The 19290-nt window shown below is 44.6% G+C and overlaps 1 protein-coding gene, 1 non-coding gene and 1 pseudogene across 2 annotated transcripts in view; 1 reads left to right on the top strand and 2 right to left on the bottom strand.

Moving 5' to 3' along the window:
* Positions 1-571: 571 nt before the first annotated feature.
* Positions 572-13603, bottom strand: LOC105944032 (annotated as a pseudogene).
* On the bottom strand, positions 1219-1273 carry LOC123457942. The gene has a single exon (XR_006635290.1). It is a non-coding gene; the product is annotated as a small nucleolar RNA U82P (small nucleolar RNA).
* Positions 13604-13692: 89 nt separating the features above from the next.
* Positions 13693-19290, top strand: part of Niban1 (niban apoptosis regulator 1) — a 190749-nt gene continuing 185151 nt past the window's right edge. Inside the window, exon 1 of the mRNA XM_004658858.2 lies at positions 13693-13761. Within this exon, the coding sequence (XP_004658915.2) occupies positions 13707-13761 (55 nt within the window). The 5' untranslated portion in view covers positions 13693-13706. The remainder of the gene's footprint in view (positions 13762-19290) is intronic.

Here is a 19290-nt window from a genome sequence, read left to right on the forward strand (position 1 = left end):
AATTAGATTGTATGATTCCTGTCCTCAAAATCTTTGTGTGTATGAGTGTGTTCATGTGTGTGCAGGTAGATACATGTTGCTTATGGGCACATATGTGTGCATGAGTTGTGGAGGCCAGAGGACAAGCTGGGCTGCCCCACGTGCTATTTATCCCTGTCCCCACCATACTAGAAAAGTTTTTGTTTGTTTATTCGCAAGGAGAGAGAATGAGAGAGAATGGGCGCACCGAGGCTTCTTGCCACTGCAAACCAACTCCAGACACACGTGCTACTTTGTGTATCTGGCTTTACCTGGGTACTGTAGAATTGAGTCTGGGCCATCAGGCTATGCAAGCCCCTTTAACCCCTGAGCCATTTCTGCAGCCCTGGGAAAGCTTTTGTTAAGATCCCATCAGCTGTGTGATGTGCTTCTGACATCAAGTGCCTTCTTCTTCGGCAATGTGGTCTTTCTTTAGTGACCCAGGAATCCTTTGTTCTCGTCACGATCTGGAAACAGCTGTGGCCAAACTTGGAGGCGGTGTCAATGGACTTAATGCCAGTCCTCACCAGAAGCCACCATTTGTTCTGCTCCATCAGGGGCTTGTGCGGGAGAGCACCTGCTTCTTGCTTCCCACCACACAGCCTTTCAGCATGACAAAGTCACTGGTCACTTCAACACAGGGAACAAAGTCAAGGGGGGGGGGTTAGAGCTCTTGTGAGACAGGTCATGGTTGGCAGGGGTGTTGTTCTTGATCAGCTGGTCATCCTTGGGAAGCAGCCTTGACCAATCTTGTAAATCTTTCAGCTGGCCTCGGTATAGCGATGGCAGCCTTTCTGTCTGGTTGGAGCCACAGAGATGACCACATGGACACAGTGCTAGGCTCCAATACAGGCAACCTTGCACAGCCCTCAGCGGGTTGCGGGGCAGCTCTTGGCAGCAGCTGGTGACTCCTTTGTAATCTTTGCCCTTGGTCACCCCCATGGCATCGGTTATCTTGTCCTGCTCAAACATCAGGTTCATGGCCATCTGCTGCGCTGGCCTCTCCTGAGCCGGGTCTAGTGTCTTGGTCCCAGTGTCCCTATCAACCCGGATCTCTATCAAGGGCCTTGAGGAAGCAGGTGTGTCTGGGGGTGGGCAACGATGCAGATGAACTGTTGAAATCTTTCTCCGGCTGCATCTTGTGTGCCATCCTGCTATTTCTTTCAGTACTTAGGGAAAGCTTTCCTCTTAGGTTTGTGCCTTCAGGGGCAGAGCAGAGTCGGGGGAGAGGCTGGGTGCAGGCCTTCATCACTCCTCAGAGAAGGAGAGGAAGGCAGGCCCCATCGCAGAACTTCTGCACCTGGAATTTGGACTCCCTCCCTCCATCTCTACATGTGTTTCTTTTTTATTTTTTGTTTATTTTTATTAATTTATTTGAGAGCGACAGAAAGATAGACAGAGAGAGAAAGATGCAGAGAAATAGAGAGAGAATGGGTGCACCAGGACCGCCAGTCCCTGCAAACGAACTCCAGATGCATGCGCCACCTTGTGCATCTATCTGGCTTACTTGGGGCTTTGGGAATTGAGCCTCGTACTGGGGTCCTTAGGCTTTACAGGCAAGCGCCTAGCCACTAAGCCATCTCTCCAGCTGACATCGTGTTTCTTCATTACGTTGTCATGACAGTTCTGGGTTGAGGAATGCAGTTAAAATTACTCGAGTCTCTCTCCATTGTGCAGTAATCTCTGCCTCATTGTTCTGTCTTTTCATGGCATCAATTATCAGGACCTGAAACCAACTTACTCTTCATTTTCCTGTTTCTCATCATTCAGCTTCTTGGGCTGGGGAAATGGCTCAGTGGTTAAAGGCTTTTGCTTGCAAAGCCTGCTGGTCTAGGTTTGATAGCCCGGTCAGGACCCATGTAAAGCCAGATGCGCAAAGTGGCACATGCACCTGGGATTAGTTTGCAGGAGCGAGAGGCCTTGGCATGCTAATTTACTCACTCTCTCATAAATCAGATTATAAGGTCCTTGAAGGCAGGATTTTGCCTCGTGCTCTGGTGAGTCTCCATTGTCTGAAATAGTGCCAAACAATGGCAACTTGATAAGTGTCTGTTAACTGATTTACTGCCAAACAGAAACCTGGCGTTCTTCTAGGCTCAATCAATAACGATGAAAATAATTGTGCATGTGGTAAAACAAAAACAAAACAAAACAAAAAACAAGCAACCAGCAACAGAACCGACATTACCACCACCACCGCCAGTGGGAGCATGAGCGATGTGGTAGACTGGCGCTGCCTCCCACTTGTTTTTCAAGGCAGGAACTCACTCTGTACCTCCAGGCTGGCCTCCAACTCACGATGACCCTTCCATCTCAGCCTGTCTAGAGTGCTTGGATTAAAGGTGTATGCCACTATGCCCAGGCTATCTCTTTTTAAATTTTATTTTTATCTTCTTTTTTTTTGGTGAGGTAGGGTCTTGCTCTAGCCTAGGAGGACCTGGAATTCACTGTGTAGTCTCAGGGTGGCCTTGAACTCCTATCTCTGCCTCTCTAGTGCTGGGATTAAGGATGTGCGCCACCATGTCTGGCTAATCTTTGTTTTTAAAAGCAGGTTTTCATACTGTCTTGACTATTTCTTCAACCTTACTTATTTTATCTACATAGGCTCTGTTGCAGTCAGGTTCACATTGCTTGTAGAAATCACCCAACCAAGAGCAGCTTGTGGGAAAAAGAGGTTTATTTTGGTTTACAGGCTCGAGGGGAAGCTCCACGATGGCAGGGGAAAACGATGACATGAGCAGAAGGTGGACATCACCCCCTGGCCAACATAAGGTGGACAATAGCAACAGGAGGGTGTGCCAAACACTGGCATGGGGAAACTGGCTATAACACTCATAAGCCTGCCCCCCAACAATACCCTCCCTCCAGGAGGCGTTAATTCCCAAATCTCCATCAGCTGGGAACCTAGCATTCAGAACACCTAAGTTTATGGAGGACACCTGAATCAAACCACCATGGGCTCCTTCTGAATTCAAGTTATTATAATTCTTATGGTAAGAATTCTAGAATTAAGTGATATACTTTATATGTTCTAGCTTTAATAATACTATGTTAAACATAGGCTTTAAGACTGCAGAATTTCTGCCAATGTAATTTATTTCAATCTCAAACCCTGCAGTGCTTCCTAATGTAATTGTACCGACAAGCTAAAACACAACTTTTTGAATATAATTTTTAAATGAATAAAATAAAAGTAAATTGAGACCATATATATATTCAGGTCATGAAGTGTGCAAGCACTGTTGGTTCTCTTGCCAAAATTTGAGCCAGCTGCCTTTCAGCTAGAATTAGTATATGCATATAGTCGATAACTAATCAAATGTCTAGAACAAAAACAAATCATTTTCCAACTGACTATAAAGAATGACAAACAACTATGAAAAATAAGTGGTCATGCATTGTGGAAACTGCCACTTGCTGGCTTATGCTGTAAATCCATTATAGAAAATGACATCTGCTTATATTTGCTTCAATCAGCTATATAAAAGAATAAGCACTATATTTAAGACATATTTGTCAAAGGGCTTGTGGTTGGAAAGTGTAATGGCTATATATTTATTTTGTGATGGCTAATCTTCACTGTCAACTTGACTGGATTTAGAATCACCATGGAAACACACTTTTGGGTGTGTCTTTGAGTATGTCCCTAAAGGTGTAAAGGGAAGACCCGCTGTGGATGTGGGTGGCGCAACCCCATGGACTGGAATCTGGGACTGAATAGAAACAAGCTTTCACCTGGCTCTGCTTCCTGATTGTAGACACAACAGGACAACTGCCTTGTGCTCCTGCTGCGCGTCCTCCCTGCCAGGGTTCCTGTACACTTCAACTGTGAGCCCGGTGGATATGCTGTGCTTTCTAAATATTCATGTTTACACCTTTTGGCCAGAGAAGCTTCTTTTTGAAATGGTGGCAACTACCGGGGAGACTCAAAAACCTGCAGTGTTGAGAATTATTGACTGTTGCATGCTCAGTCCCACATGGGACGTTTACATCGCCCCCTCCAAGGCTCAGGGCCTACTGTGGAAGAGGGAACGGACGTAGTAGAAAACCTAGAGGATGGGGTGGAGTGTTGTGGAATGCTATCTTCTGGACACAGCATGGTCGTTGGACTCATGAGCTCATAGTGGATTTCATTACCTGTGCAAGACCTGCAAAGGACTAGTCCCATTAACACTTTATCTTGGGTGGTGGAGGATCTCCTCAGGCCCCCACCTCTCAATGCAGACTTACTGGCAATTAATAGTTGCTGAGGAAGGGGGAGATATTTTTTCAGTGGTATAACTCCTGGTAAGTTACCCGTTCTCACGCAAGCAATACTAATTAACCTCCATGTATCTCTGTCTGTCTCTCTCTCACACACACATACACACAAACATGCATGACATCGAAGATCAGAGTGGGGGCCTGAGGGATGGCTTAGCAGTTAAGGCATTTGCCTGCAAAGCCAAAGGACCCAGGTTCGATTCCCCAGGACCCACGTATGCCAGATGCACAAGGGGCACTTGTGTCTGGAGTCCGTTTGCCATGGCTGAAGGCCCTGGCACACTCATTCTCTCTGTCTTTCTCTCTCTGGCTCTTTCAAATAAATAAATAAATAAATAAACAGAATGAGAAAACAGGAAGGGGTGAGAGTTTGACACAATTTATACAAAAAAAAAAAAGATCAGGGCTGGAGAGATGGCTTAGCGGTTAAGCGCTTGCCTGTGAAGCCTAAGGACCCCGGTTCCAGGCTCGGTTCCCCAGGTCCCACGTTAGCCAGATGCACAAGGGGGCGCACGTGTCTGGAGTTAGTTTGCAGAGGCTGGAAGCCCTGGCGCGCCCATTCTCTCTCTCCCTCTATCTGTCTTTCTCTCTGTGTCTGTCGCTCTCAAATAAATAAATAAATAAATAAATAAACAAATAAATAAATATAAAAAAAGAAGATCAGAGTGAAGTGAGATTAGCTGGGAAGAAGAGTAGGAGTAGGGGAGGAGGACAAAAGAAGTTAATGAGAGGTAATTGTGTTCAAAATACATTATAGACATGTATGAAAATTGTCAGTAGCCCGGTGTGGTGGCGCATGCCTGTAAACCCAGCACTCGGTAGGCAGAGGTAGGAGGATCGCCAAGAGTTTGAGTCCACCCTGAGACTCCATAGTGAATTCCAGGTCAGCCTGAGCTAGAGTGAGACCCTACCTAGGAAAAAAAAAAAAAGTCAGTAAATAAAATAAAATAAATTTTACAAAAACCTGTGAGCCAAAGTAAACTTTTCCTTCCTTTCATTGCTTTTGTCAAATATTTTGTCACAGCAAGGAGGAAAATAACCAGTACAGAAAAGAACACAGAAATCCACTTTAAATGTGCTTAAGAAAAAATTAAAAAAAAAAAATAAGGCTAGGTGTGGTGCTGCATGCCTTTAATTTGGGAGGCAGAGGTAGGAGTATCTCTGCAAATTCATAGCCATCCTGAGACTACATAATGAATTTTAGGTCAGCCTGGACTAGAGTGAAATCCTACCTCCTGGTTCAATTTCCCAGTACCCACCTAAAGCCAGATGCACAAAGTGGTGCAGGCATCTGAAGTATGTTGGCAGTGGCAAGAAGTCTTGGCATGTGTCTATTCTCTCTCTCTCTCTCTCCAAAATACATAAAAATATTTTAGAAAATCACCATGTGGAGAAATTCTACACAAAGGTACTGACAAGATGTCCTTTTTCATCCTGTTAGACCAGCCCTTCTGTTCTCAAATCCCCTTGAGGGTTTCCTCCGATTTCCCCATTCAAACACATCATATTAGAAGTCACAAACCCTGTGTGCTGACACCTGACTAGGAAAATTCACAAGTTGTTGATTTCCTCTGTGAAACGAAGAGGAGACTGGGGTGGTAAGAAAAACGGAAAATGCCATTCTTTACAAAATAAATTAAAATTAATATCAAAATGTATGTAATCCACAATAAATAAAGATGATTCAAAACCAAATAAAGGCTGTTACAGGGCAGTAATTCATTTGTGATCTGAGGAAACTATCTTGAATGTCAGTATTTGTACCTTGACTAATGGCCACTGCCACTCACTGGGGCACAGGCAGGTGAATTTCATTGGGACTGACTCCGCCTGGGGGCACTAGCCCGGCACAGAGCAGCACCGGCCGTCCAGCAGGTGGCGCTCTTCCCTTTGTGCACTAGTACCACAAGCTTCTCCAATACAAGGTGGGTCAGAACTTTGCCTTCCGGAGATCCAGTAGAACTTGGCTCCCCATGTCAACAATGTGGCTGTATCTCTTAGGTGTCTGTGCTAATCTACATCTTTCTGTTAAAATTCTCTTTCCCATCGTTAAGCAGACGTTGGCTAGTCTCTCCTACCTGTACCCTCTAGAAAAGACTGCAGGTCAACTTTCTATTTTTCAAATATATATATTTTTTGTTTTGTTTTTTCAACGTAGGGTCTTGCTGATCTGGAATTCACTATGTAGTCTCAGGGTGGCCTCGAACTTATAACAATCCTCCTACCTCTGCCTCCAACCTCTGCCCCTCGAATGCTGGGATAAAAGGCATGTGCCACCTTGCCTGGCCAAATAATATTGTTAATTTAATTTAATTTATTTATTTTAGAGAGAGCATGAGAGAGGGAGAGAGAAAGAGAGAGAGAGAGAGATAATATGGGTGCGCCAGGGGCTCTGCCACTACAAGTTCCAGACACATGCTCCACCTTGTGCATTTGGCTTCCGTGGGTGCTGGGTAACCAAAACTGGGTCCTTAGGCTTTGCAGATGAACGCCTTAACTTCAAAACCATCTCTCTAGCCTGACTTTTATTGATTGATTTTATTTTATTTTTAGTTATTTATTTACTTGACAGAGAAAGAGGGAGAGAGAGAGAAAGTATGCCAGAGCCTCCAGCCAATGCAAAGGAACTCCAGACGCATGCGCCCCCTTGTTCATCAGGCTAACGTGGGTCCTAGGGAATCGAACCTGGGTCCTTTGGCTTTGCAAGAAAGCGCCTTAACATTTGCCTGCAAAGCCAAAGGATCCCAGTTCGATTCTCCAGGACCTATATAAGCCAGATATACAAGGCGGTGCACACATCTGGAGTTCATTTGCAGTGGCTAGAAGCCCTGGCATGCCCATTCTCTCTCTCTCTCTCTCTCTCAATTTCTCAAGTAAATAAATAAATAAAGTATATTTTAAAAAAACAGAAAAAGAAGAAAGTGCCTTAAGCGCTAAGCCATCCCTCCAGCCCAAGTTTTTTATTTTTTAAATATTTTATTTATTTATTTGAGAGAGAAAGAGAGAGAGACAGAGGAAGAAGCAGAGAGAAAGAGAGAATGGGCATGCCAGGGCCTCTAGCTAGTGCAAATGAACTCCAGACTCATGCACCCCTTTGTGCATCTGGCTTATGTGAGTCCTGGGGAATTGAACAGGGCTCCTTTAACTACTAAGTTATTTTTCCCAGCCCTATTTTTATTTTTTATTAAGTAGAAACTTTGTTGGTACCATCCTTTCCCTCCTCCCTGCCTCCCCTCCACTGAGGGCCCTCCTTAGTAGGTTTCTTTTCACTTTTTGTTTTCCAAATATAAAATTAAAGACTAATAGATTTATGGCACTGATCACTGGGGTGACTCAAAACACACCGAAAGCTGGGCCTGGTGGCGCATGCCTTTAATCCCAGCACTCAGAAGGCAGAGATAGGAGGATTGCCATGAGTTCGAGGCCACCCTGAGACTACACAGTGAATTCCAGGTCAGCTTGAGCTAGATTGAGAACCTACCTCGAAAAAAAACAAAACAAGTATATGAAGAGAAACAATTGACATCAATAAAACCAGCCAGAGTACCTTTTCATGCCAGCTTCAACTACTGAATCCTAAATATACGCTAATTGTATAAGAAAAATGTGCATTATGCATATGATCTCAGCTAATTTTCACAGATACTCCTTTTGAAGATATGAAATTTGAGCCTTGGAAAAAACGGAGTTATGTTTTATATGGTGGTGACTAGATGTGTTGTCAGCATTTGGAAGGTGGAGGCAGGAGGATCAAGAGTTTAAGGCGATCATCCTTATCTAGAAACTTGGAGCCCAGTCTGAGCTATATGAAAACCTCTCAAAAAGTAAAATCAAACAAAAAAGCTCAAGGCCCCAAACAAAATAAAACAAAACAACCCCCCACCAACCAATCAAACACAAATAAAGCAAACAGAAAGAAATAAAACTGAAGTTATTTCTCAGAATCATCAAGCAAGTCATTATCAGAATCAGGATTGGTGCCTACTTTTTTTTTTTCCCACCCTGAAGCTTGTATTCTTAACAGAATTAATTAGATCATTACAACAAACTGTGAGGCAGCTGCTAAGTAGAGGAATTCCTTTAAAAAAAAGACATAAAATGATTTTCAATGCTTAATTTCTGTTGTATAAAAACCTCACGTACAACTTGTATGAGATAGTGACTATGCTAGGCACTCTTTAGAAATTACATAAAGAGAAGAGGGACACAGGAAAATGGGACGGTGCCAGGGACAAACTTAATTGATTTTTATAGTTGGCCTGTGGTGAGCCCAATATTCACAGGAGAAAATTCAATAAACAGCACAGGGAAGCTTGTTTTAATAAGAAAAGTATGTTTAATTGGCAATGTATGTTATAGCAAAAGTGTGAATGTTTTCAGTATTTATATAGAGATCTTCCAAGCCAGTAGAAAAACAGAAATATGCAAGATAAGACAATTCAAAACTAAGGAAAATGTGTAGAAAAATCAGCCATAAACTGGGTGTGGTGGTGCACGCCTTTAATCCCAGCATTTTGGAGGCAGAGGTAGAAGGATTGTCATGAGTTCAAGGCCACCCTGAGACTACATAGTGAATTCCAGGTCAGCCTGAGCTAGACCCTTGAAAAACCAAAAAGAAAAAGAAAAAAAAGGAAAAAATCAGCCTTTTCAGTCATCCAAATTGACACATACTAAAAAGAATAATGATAATGATTATAAACTAATAAAAAGTATATAAAAATGTGCAGCGTGATGGAGGAGTAGGAACAGGAGTGCACATGCATTGGTGGTGAGTGGATGAACAGAGCTTCTTCATTTATACAACAAAATACCATTGCTCTGGATATAGATATTTATCTAATTGGAACTATTTCAGACGTGAAATTATCACACAGATATCAGAATGTATAAAGAACACCATCAAAGCTAGCTGTGGTGCTGCACGCCTTTAATCCCAGCACTCAGGAGGCAGAGGCAGGAGGATAGCAGATAGCAGTGAGTTCGAGGCCACCCTGAGACTACATAGGAAATTCCAGGTCAGACCCTACCTCAAAAAACCAAAAACAAACAAACAAACAAACAAAACCCCAAAAAATCATCTATTTGAGAAAATAATTACTGTAAGTTTATGTGTAAATTATAAATCATAGTTGCACATACAGTTATATATAAATCTGAGGGAATTTATTTATTCCAAACTGGCAATTGGGATTGTCTAAAGATGCTGACATTGGGATTTGGGTGGTTCTCTTCCTCCCTCTTTTTAAAAATATATTTTTTTATTTATTTTCAAGGAGAGAGAATGAGGATGGGCACACCAGGGCTTCTAACCACTGCAGACAAACTCAAGATGCATGTGTGCACTCAGCTTTTTGTGGGTACTGGGGAATTGAATCCAGGTCTTTAGGTTTTGTATGCAAGTCTTTAATCACTAAACCATCTCTCCAGCCCTTCCTTTCTTTTATCTTATCTATACCTTTATTTTTGTTTTTCCAGGTAGGATTTCACTGTAGCCCAGGGTGACCTACAATTCGAACTTCGAACTCACTGCTATATGCTATCCTCCTACCTCTGCCTCCCAAGTGCTGGGATTAAAGGTGTGCACCACCACACCCAGCTTTATAATACTTTCTTGAGGTAAAACCTATATTACTTATGCAAATAAGAAAAGTCAAGATTCAGGACAAAAGCAGCCTCAGAAGGGTCAAAATGATGGACCTTGGAGTGGGACAAGCCTAGAGCAAGAGTGAACCTTAGGCACTCCTTAATTTTTTAAAATTTATTTGAGAGAGAGAAAGAGACAGAGAGAGAAAAAGTGGGAGGGAGAGATAGATAGATAGATAGAGAGAGAGAGAGAGAGAGAGAGAGAGAGAGAGAGAGAATGGGTGCACCAGGGCCTTAGCCGCTGGGAATGAACTCCAGATGCATGTTCCCCCTTGTGTGCATTGTGACATTGTGTGATCGCTGGGTATGTGTGACATGGAGATTTGAACATGAGTTCTTAGGCTTCACAGGCAAGCACCTTAACCACAAAGCCATCTCTCCAGCCCTTAAATTTCTTAATGCTGGTTTCTTATGTGTGGTAAATGGTAATAATAGTGCTTGCTTCAGAGGCTTTTGGGAAGAAGAAATTAGACAACTGATGTAACCTTTCACATTCACATACCAGTTAATCATGGGATTACAGTTTTCCTGTTCCTATATTAAAGGGCTGAGCAAGGTATTTAGGGAAGTGGCAGGTAGAGGCAATGACCAGAAGCTCAAATTAGAACACAGAAAATAAGGAGTTCATAGTTCAGTGACATGCAAGGGAGTCCTCAAGCTCACATACTTTCAAGGCATTAAGTATTTATTAAACAAGGGTTGGAGAAATGGCTCAGTGGTTAAGGTACTTGCTGGCATACTCTAATGACCTGAGTTCGTTTCCCCAGTACCCAAATAAAGTCTAATCCACAAAGTGGAGCATGTATCTGGAGTTCATTTGCAGTGGTTAGAGACCCTGGCATACTCCTCTCTCTCTCTCTCAGCTTGCAAATAAGATAAAATAAAAAAAAAAAAAATCTACTGAATGAATTTGCCCCTAAGGTAGGAAGATTGACTAGGTTTGAGGCCAGCCCAGGCTATAGAATGATACCTTGCCTCAAAAAACAACAACAACAACAACAACAAGGCTGGGCGTGGTGGCACAAGCCTTTAATTCCAGTCCTGGGGGTGGGGGAAGGGGAGCAGAGGTAGGAGGATGGCTGTGAGTTCAAGGCCACCTTGAGACTCCATAGTGAATTTCAGGTCAGCCTGGACTAGAGTGAAACCCTACCTGGAAACAAAAAAAAAAAAGATACCTGTAATGGGTGAATTTTACAGTATATGAATTATACCTAAATGGATATGTTAATTATTTTACAGTGTACAAATTAGTATTATATAGAGCATTTTCTAAGCTAGCTGATTTGAGTCATGTGAAACTGAATCTGGCTCACAAAGTCATTGAATTGCTTGGAGACTCATTTTAATGTGTAATTAATAAAATGATGGTCACATAGGACCTGCCAATGTTAAATACTATTACTAATATAATGAATTCTTTAATTTTTTCCTGTAAATGATTGGAGGAAAAATAACTTTGGCAGAAAGAAAAAAAGCACCAATTTTTTTTTTTCTTGATGTAGCATCAATGATGGTTACAGTCTAATTAAAATTCTACTTTCTTTAGACCTCAGTGTGGTGGTACACACCTTTAATCCCAGCACTCAGGAGGCAGATGTAGGAAAATCACCAAGGCCACCCTGAGACTCCATAGTGAATTCCAGGTCAGCCTGGACTAGAGTGAGAACCTACCTCAAAAAAACCTAAGGGGAAAAAAAAAAAAGAAAGAAAGAAAGAAAAAAAAAATCTACTGCTACAGAAAAAAGAATAAAAATGAAAGAAGAAAACAAGTAATTTTTTTACAAAACTCCAAGAGACAACATTAGCAATAAGAGAAAAGTCCCTGACCTTACGGAATTTTTCTGTCAGTGGGGGAAGAAGAGAAAGGAAGAGCTCGAGGGGGAGGATGCTAAATGGCTTGTGTAGAACCAGAGAGCAAAGGGCCAAGTGACGTGGCTGCTTGATGCAGGGCTCAAAGGAAACCTCTGAGTATTAGTATTTTCTTTTCCCTTTTTGAGACAAGGTCTCGTGTAGCCCAGACCGGCCTTCAATTCTCTGTGTAGCTGAGTATGACCTTGAACTTCTGATTTTCTTGCCTCTACTTACCTGCCTCAACATCTGGTTTATGTGGAATTGGGGATTAAACTCAGGGCTTCACCTATGTGAGGCAACACTTCTTTCTTTCTTCCTCCCTCCCCTTCCTCCCTCCCTCCCTCCCTCCCTTCCTCTCTCTCTTTCTTTCTTTTTGTTGTTATTGTTTTTCAAGGTAGGGCTTCATTTCCCACACAGGCTGATAGAGAATTCTCTAAATTGTCTCAGGCTGGCCGGATACAGCAATTCTCCTACATTGGTCTCCTGAGTGCTGGGATCCTGTTTAGGCAGACACTACTTTCTGAGCTGTAGCGCCAGCCTCGAGGTAATAGCATTTAAGTGGGGACATGAATGGCAAGCGGGGTGAGCCTCAGCAGAGGAGGGCAAGTGCCAGGGCCTGGACCTTGATGACAGCAAAGAAAGGAGTGGTGGTAGTTGAAGTGAGAACGTCCAGCCTAGGCCATGAGAGATTCCGTGACTTTGCTTTGTTTTGTTTTTTTCCCAGGTAGGGTCTCACTGTAACTCAGGCTGACCTGGAATTCAATATGAGTCTCTGTGTGGGCTGGAACTCATGGGGATCCTCCTATCTCTGTCTCCCGAGCGAGTGCTGGGATCAAAGGTGTGCGCCACCATGTCTGGTTTATTTATTTATTTTTAATGCTAAAGAAAGGAGATCAGTTGGAAAGCTATTATAATGGTCAAGATGAGAATTGACAGCAGTGGGTGGCATGAGAATTCTCTGGGTACTGGACATATTTTGAAATTAAACTTTGACAGAATTTACTGGTGGGCTGGAATGTAGGGTGTGGCAGATTGGGTATGAGGTGAGGGAAATATGTGTGGGAAAGTACTGGTTAAGTAACTTTAGAAACAGGGCTTGGGGAACCCTCAAAGTCCTTCCCAGGCTTGGTTTGGGTGTGTACAGGCCGTCTGAGCCTGGTTAAGCCAGTAGGAATTGCTAAAAATCTAACTCCCCAGAACAGAATGAGGTTGGTGGAGACCCCTTTTCCCAGGCTGCCAAACAGCTGTGGGAGAAGGACAGATGTGCTTTCGCTGTCTGGTAAGGACAGACTTCCTCCAGTCTCGGCACGTGGGGCATGAGAGTGTCACCCACACCGTTTCTTTCCCCCTTTCCCTTCCGTTCCCACCTTCGGGTTCAACTTCTGGGAGGAATCGCTCTCCTCTCCTTCCCGGAGACATGGGAATTCCGCAGAGGCCTTTTGAAAACACACGTCGTCGGCGGAGAGGCTGCATTTCCAGCAGACCCTTAGGTGGAAAGCAGGGGGCCCCCCCGCAAAGCCGGGGGGCTTTGATCCCCATCTGTTGGGACGGGAGTGGGGCCCCCTTCAGCGCGCAGAGCTTGACAGTCACCGGGAAAACGGCCCCACTCCCTGCCAGACGGTTCTCCGCCGGCTGCAAGCTGAAGGCGATGAGCCCCCCACGTCCGCAAAGAGAGGGCGCGGGGTGTCCGCGCGGGTCCGGGGCTCCGGGGAGCGGTGAGGGCGGGCAGCCCGGCCCCGGGCCAGCCCACACCCCTGGGCAGGGCGCGGACCTGGAGGAGGCGCCCCGGGTGGGCGGACGGCGACGCCTCTCGGAGGAAGTTTGCCATTTAATCTCGAAGTCGCGTCCACCTTCGGCGGGCGGCGAGGGCCGGTGCTGCGCCGGTGCGACCCCGCGAGCCCCCCGCGCTCCGCACGCCCCGCGCGGCCACCATGGGCGGCTCGGCCTCCAGCCAGCTGGACGAGGGCAAGTGCGCCTACATCCGAGGTACGCGGGGCGCGGGGCGCGGGGCGCCCGCTCGGGTGGGGGCGCGTGGGAGACGCAGGTGTCCGCGGGAGGCGGCGAGGGGGACACAGGCGTCCGTCCCCGGGAAGACCCTCGCCGGCTCTGCGCCCGGTCGGACCGTGGCCGAGACCGCCGGGAAGATTTCCCCGGGGATCCCTGGCCCACCGAGCAGAATCCCCCCCCCCCCCAGGACTGGTTTTGCTGACCTTCGTGTGCGCCACACCTCCATGGGAACTCCCCTAAACCTCACCTGCCAGGTCAGAAGCGGAAAAGGACGAGGCCTCTGGGCTGCCCCGGGTGGCTGGTTCGAGTCTCTCCCTAGAGAGGGCCGGGGAGCAGAAGACAGAGAGGAGGGCCACCCCGGGTTTTACCATTGCTAAAGTTGTAGATGAGACGAGCTCACTTTAGGAGATCCTCCGAGATAGGATGACAGTGTGTGTGTGTGTGTGTGTGTGTGTGTGTGAGAGAGAGAGAGAGAGAGAGAGAGAGAGAGAGAGAGAGAGAGACAGGCAGGAAGGAAGAGAGGAGGGAGGGAGGGGGAGAGAGAGAGAGAAGAGGCAGGGAGAAAGGAGAGAGGGACCCAAACCGAAGCTGTTGGAAGTCGTGACCATGTCCAGGTGTATCTGGTCCCCACCCCACCCCTTTCCAACCCTGCCAGCAACCACTATCTAATCTTTGATTATGTTGTGAGTTTTGCATGTGTTCCCCCACCCTTCTGAAATGCCTCTCAAAATAGATATCCTAACACTTTAAAAGAAATCGTTAACTTTTCTTTCCTCACACCTCCTTCTGGCCCTTGAACCTTTTCCTAAAAGGAAAGCATTTATTTGATGTATTTATTCCGTGTTTGTCCTTCAGCATTTTAGAAGGATACCAAATCAGGGCACTGGAAGGGCAGTGTGCTGTAATTGACTTTCCAGACTCCTGCTCTGTGCTTTCGGGGGCAGAGTCGTCAACCCATTCTGTCAGGGGATGAAAGTCAGTCACATACTGCCCTGTGGTTGTTTATTAAAGGGGGAAGATGGATGTTTCATTTGCTAAACCAAGCCTGTCTTTGTCTTAGACATTTGGCTGTGTGGCTTGTTTCCACCAGTGCAGGCTGAGAGATGGGGCTGAACTTCAGGAAAAGGCTCGTATTCTGCTGTGAGCAAACTTGTGTTTCTAGCAGTCATGAGATGCTCCCTGCAAAGTTTAGAAAGCTCAGGCATCGCTGTTTTACAGTAATCTCCTGATGTCCAGCAAAATGAGGGGTTAATCTGCTCCCACACATTTGGTGCAAGGAGTGTGCATGCAAGAAAAAGCGTCCCCTCTTTTGTTCTGAGTCGAAATGATTACACATTTCAAAGTGTCATGTGGAGCACGCGGAAGACTGTGTCACGAACATATTTAAAAACGTAAGGCTATGATAGACTGTGCGACAGTCATTGCATCCCCCAGCCTAGTTCAGTTTTACCTCCTTTTTCTATATTTGGGAAGGTATTTTCAAGGTATGTGTGCTAGGGGGAGGGAGGAAAAGAGTTAACGTTAGAATACCTCCAGAGAAAATGAGCCATCGCTTCATGTGACAGCACTGGGCTGGCCAGAAGAGAAAGAACCTTGGAAAAATGCACGGCATTGGGAATTGTTTGCGCATGAGCAAACGAAGATCTCAAGGCTCTGAATCCTTGGTGGTTTTGAAGCTTCAGGGCTCTGAGTAAAAGCATAATCCCACATTTACCCCTTGGTTCATCCGTTAGCACATAAATGTCCCCATGCTTTGATTTAATTTTAAGCAAAACAATGGAGATACGAGGGTGACGTTTAAATACAGTTTTTATGCTCTGCTTCTCATAAGGTAGCCACCAGTGAAATATGGTGGCTCTAAAAGCTCCTGTAGGTGAGGCAGTAATTTTTATTGGACACTGATACACGATGCTAAGGTGGACAATTACTAGCCCACGTGTTTTGAGCCTTTTTAACTTCTTTGTTATCTGTTTTAAGTAGCTCTTCTTCCAGTATGGTATTGACTGAATCCATGCTTACTTGTAGTTTATATTTTTGAGGCAGAATTTCACTCTAGCTCAGGCTGACCTGGAATTCACTATTTTCAGGGTAGCCTCAAACTCATGGCCATCCTCCTATTTCTGTCTCCTGAGTGCTGGGATTAAAGGCGTGCGCCACTGCACCCACCTGAATGCTTACTTTTAGACAAGTCACTTAACAAGTACCATTTGGTTTGTGAGCCCCACATATGTGTCCTGAAGCTGTTTTTTTTTTTTTTTTTTTAAAGGTAGGGTCTCACTCTGGCCCAGGCTGACCTGGATTTCACTACGTAGTCTCATGGTGGCCTTGAACTCTTGGAGGTCTTCCTACCTCTGCCTCTCAAGTGCTGGGATTAAAGGCATGTGACACCATGCCTGACCCTGTTTTAAATTTTTTTTTTTTTTTTTTGAGGTAGGGTCTCACTCTAGCTCAGGCTGACCTGGAAAAATCACTCTGTAGTCTCAGGGTGGCCTCAAACTCATGGCAATCCTCCTACCTCTACCTTCTGAGTTTGTTTGTTTTTGTTTGTTTGAATTCAGTTAGTCTTCAGGTAAGAGATACAGGATGTGTTCAGGAATTCTAACTGTGTCAGTTTTGATGATTACTACCACCCTCCAGTTCCCTAAAAGGGAATTAATTTTAGGATGGTTTAGAGGACTTTCAGGAACTTCCTGTAATAAAACATTTTTATTAATAAAGAATACTGAGGCTAACTTGTAATCACAATGCCATCTGGTAGACTTTAGTGATTTTTTTTTTCTTAAACATGAACCTAAATATATTTTCCTTTAATAAAGAATAAAGCTCATTCCATCCAGGCATCAATGATCAACTGAAGATGCTATGACTTACTGGTTAAGGTGCTTGTCTGCAAAGCCAAAGGACCCAGGCTTGGTTCCCTAGCACCCATGTAAGCCAGATGCATAAGGTGGCACATGTGTTTGGAATTTGTTTGCAGCAGTTAGAGGCCCTGACATACCCATTCTCTCTCTCTCCTTCTTTCTGTCAAATAAATAAAAAAAAATAAAATGTATTAAAAAAGTGTTCTCCTTTTGAAGCAATAACTTTATTGACTTTAATGACTTACTACTAAATTTTCTAAAAATTTGTTTTAAATGAATGTTCTTAACTTTTTCATTTTTGCTGTGTGTGTGCATGTATAATTTAGTGTGAGTGGTGCACGTGTAATGTGGTGTGGTATGTGTGTGTGTGTGTGTGTGTGTGTGTGTGTGTGTGTGCTCTTGTGTGTCCCATATGCTCCCCTGCTAAGGGAGTCCCTTGCCTGTGGTGGTCGAACTGGAACGTTACTGTACCACTCCATTGCTCCTCTGCCTAGTCTTGTTTTGAGCCAGAGTGTCTCTTCTCACTGTTTCCAGTCTCAGGACTCTGCTCTGGAATGGGGTTGCAAGTGTGTGTGGCCACCCCCAGCTGTATACATGGGAAATGGAGATTTGAACTTGGTCAGTCTCAGCCCCCTGAGACCTTTATGCTGGCTCAGGAAACACACCTAACCAACGAGCCATTTCTCTAGCTCGCTATTGATTGTTTTTTTGAGGTAGGGTTTTACTATAGGCCAGGCTGACTTGGAATTTACTCTGTAGTCTTAGGCTGGCCTTGAACTCACAATGATCCTCCTACCTCTATCTCTCAAGTGTTAGGATTAAAGGCATGTGTCACTATGCCCGGCCCCACTATTGAATTTTTTTTTTTTCCCTGAGGTAGAGTCTCACTCTAGCTCAGGCTGACCTGGAATTCACTATGTAGCCTCCAGGCAGCCTTGAACTCATGGCAATCCTTCTACCTCTGCCTCCTGTGTGCTGGGATTAAGGCGTACATCACCACACCTGGCTCCCACTGTTGAATCATAAAGAAAACAGATCTGAAACTTCCACATAAGGACTCTCATAGAGGATTGCAAAAGTGCTGGAACAGAGGTGCTATAGCTAAGAGCTGGAGGATTGATGGGACACTTGTAGACCTGTTACCAGTTTACTATTTAAGAAAACAATTCCTGGGCTGGGCATGGTGGTATACACCTGTAATCTCAGCACTTTGGAAGTAGAAGCAGGAGGATCAGAAGTCCAGGGTCAACTATGGTTATAAAGGGAGTTGGAGGCCAGCCTGGGCTGCATGAGACCTCATCTCGAGAAAAAAAGAAAAAGAAAAAAAGGCTGGGGCGTGGTGGTGCACTTTAATCCCAGCACTCGGGAGGCTGAGGTAGGAGGATCACTATGAGTTCAGGGCCAGCCTGAGACTAGCCCGGGCTAGAACAAAACCCTACCTTGAAAAACCAAAAACAAAAACAAGCAAAAAACCCCCAAAACATCAAACAACAAACAAACAAACAACAAAAAACCCCAACCAAACCAAAACAAAAACCCACCAATCAAACAACCTTGAAAAAATTGTTCTTCTGTTGAAATCAATATGGTACCATTAACCATAGCCCATGAAGGGCTCGAAACTTAGTATTGTACCATCAATCCTAGGCCATGAATGGTCAAAACTCAACATTGTACCATCAACTATAGCTTATGAAGGGCTCAATGGCTTCCTTTGAAATATTCAAATATTCATCAGTGATCTGATGCTTTTAAAGTAAGCAGTGAGTTTCAGTTCCAGACATTGATTTTTTTAGAGCTGGGTGTGATTGGCACATGCCTTTAGTCCCAGCACCCAGGAGGCTGAAGTAGGAGGATCACCATGAGTTTGAGGCCAGCCTATGGCTATAGAGTGAGTTCCAGGTCAGCCTGGACTAGAGTTAGATTCTACCTTGGAAAAAAAAAAAAAAAGAAACAACACAAATTAAATTAATAAAATAAGAAAAACATTGATTTTTCTCAGGGGGAATAGTATTACAGTTTTATCAAGGCTAATTTAGGTGATAATAGCTGAAATTTAATCTGACAATAGTATCTGGGGAGGTGAATGGGGAGGATGGTTCCTATTTAAAGTTTGTTTAATCTACATGTGTGCAGCTGGTGCACATGTCTGCTCATTCTTTTAGTCATACTTGGCTGGTGAGAGACAGGTCTGATTATCTGATAATTAGGGCAGTGTGGCCTCAGAGTCCAAGGTGTCTGGTTACTAATGGCAGTGATGGAAAAAGGGTGCAGAGTCTGAGGCTCACTGTCAGATTCCAACCCAACATCCCTTCTCCATCCAGACAAGATGTGACCACTGGTATAATAGTGGCATGACTCCTACGGGTGCGACCAACTGCTCTCTGGTTGGATTTGAAGTCTACTTTGTGGAAAAGAATTCATGCCTGGTATTGAAACCCAGTCAAAAGCCTATGTCTGGGAAGGTCATAGAACCTTCTTTGTGCAGTTGGTGGTGACTACTGGGGAGACCCGAAAGTCATCAAAGTGCTGAGGAGTGCTTTGAAAGGCTGTTTTGTGGACATGACGTGGCCATTACATTCATGACCTCAGGGTGACTATGGTTACCTGCCCAATCTTAGGTCCATCATGATTCTAGCATGGATGG

The sequence above is a fragment of the Jaculus jaculus genome, chromosome 1 (assembly GCF_020740685.1).
Source record: "Jaculus jaculus isolate mJacJac1 chromosome 1, mJacJac1.mat.Y.cur, whole genome shotgun sequence".
Lineage (NCBI taxonomy): Eukaryota > Metazoa > Chordata > Mammalia > Rodentia > Dipodidae > Jaculus > Jaculus jaculus.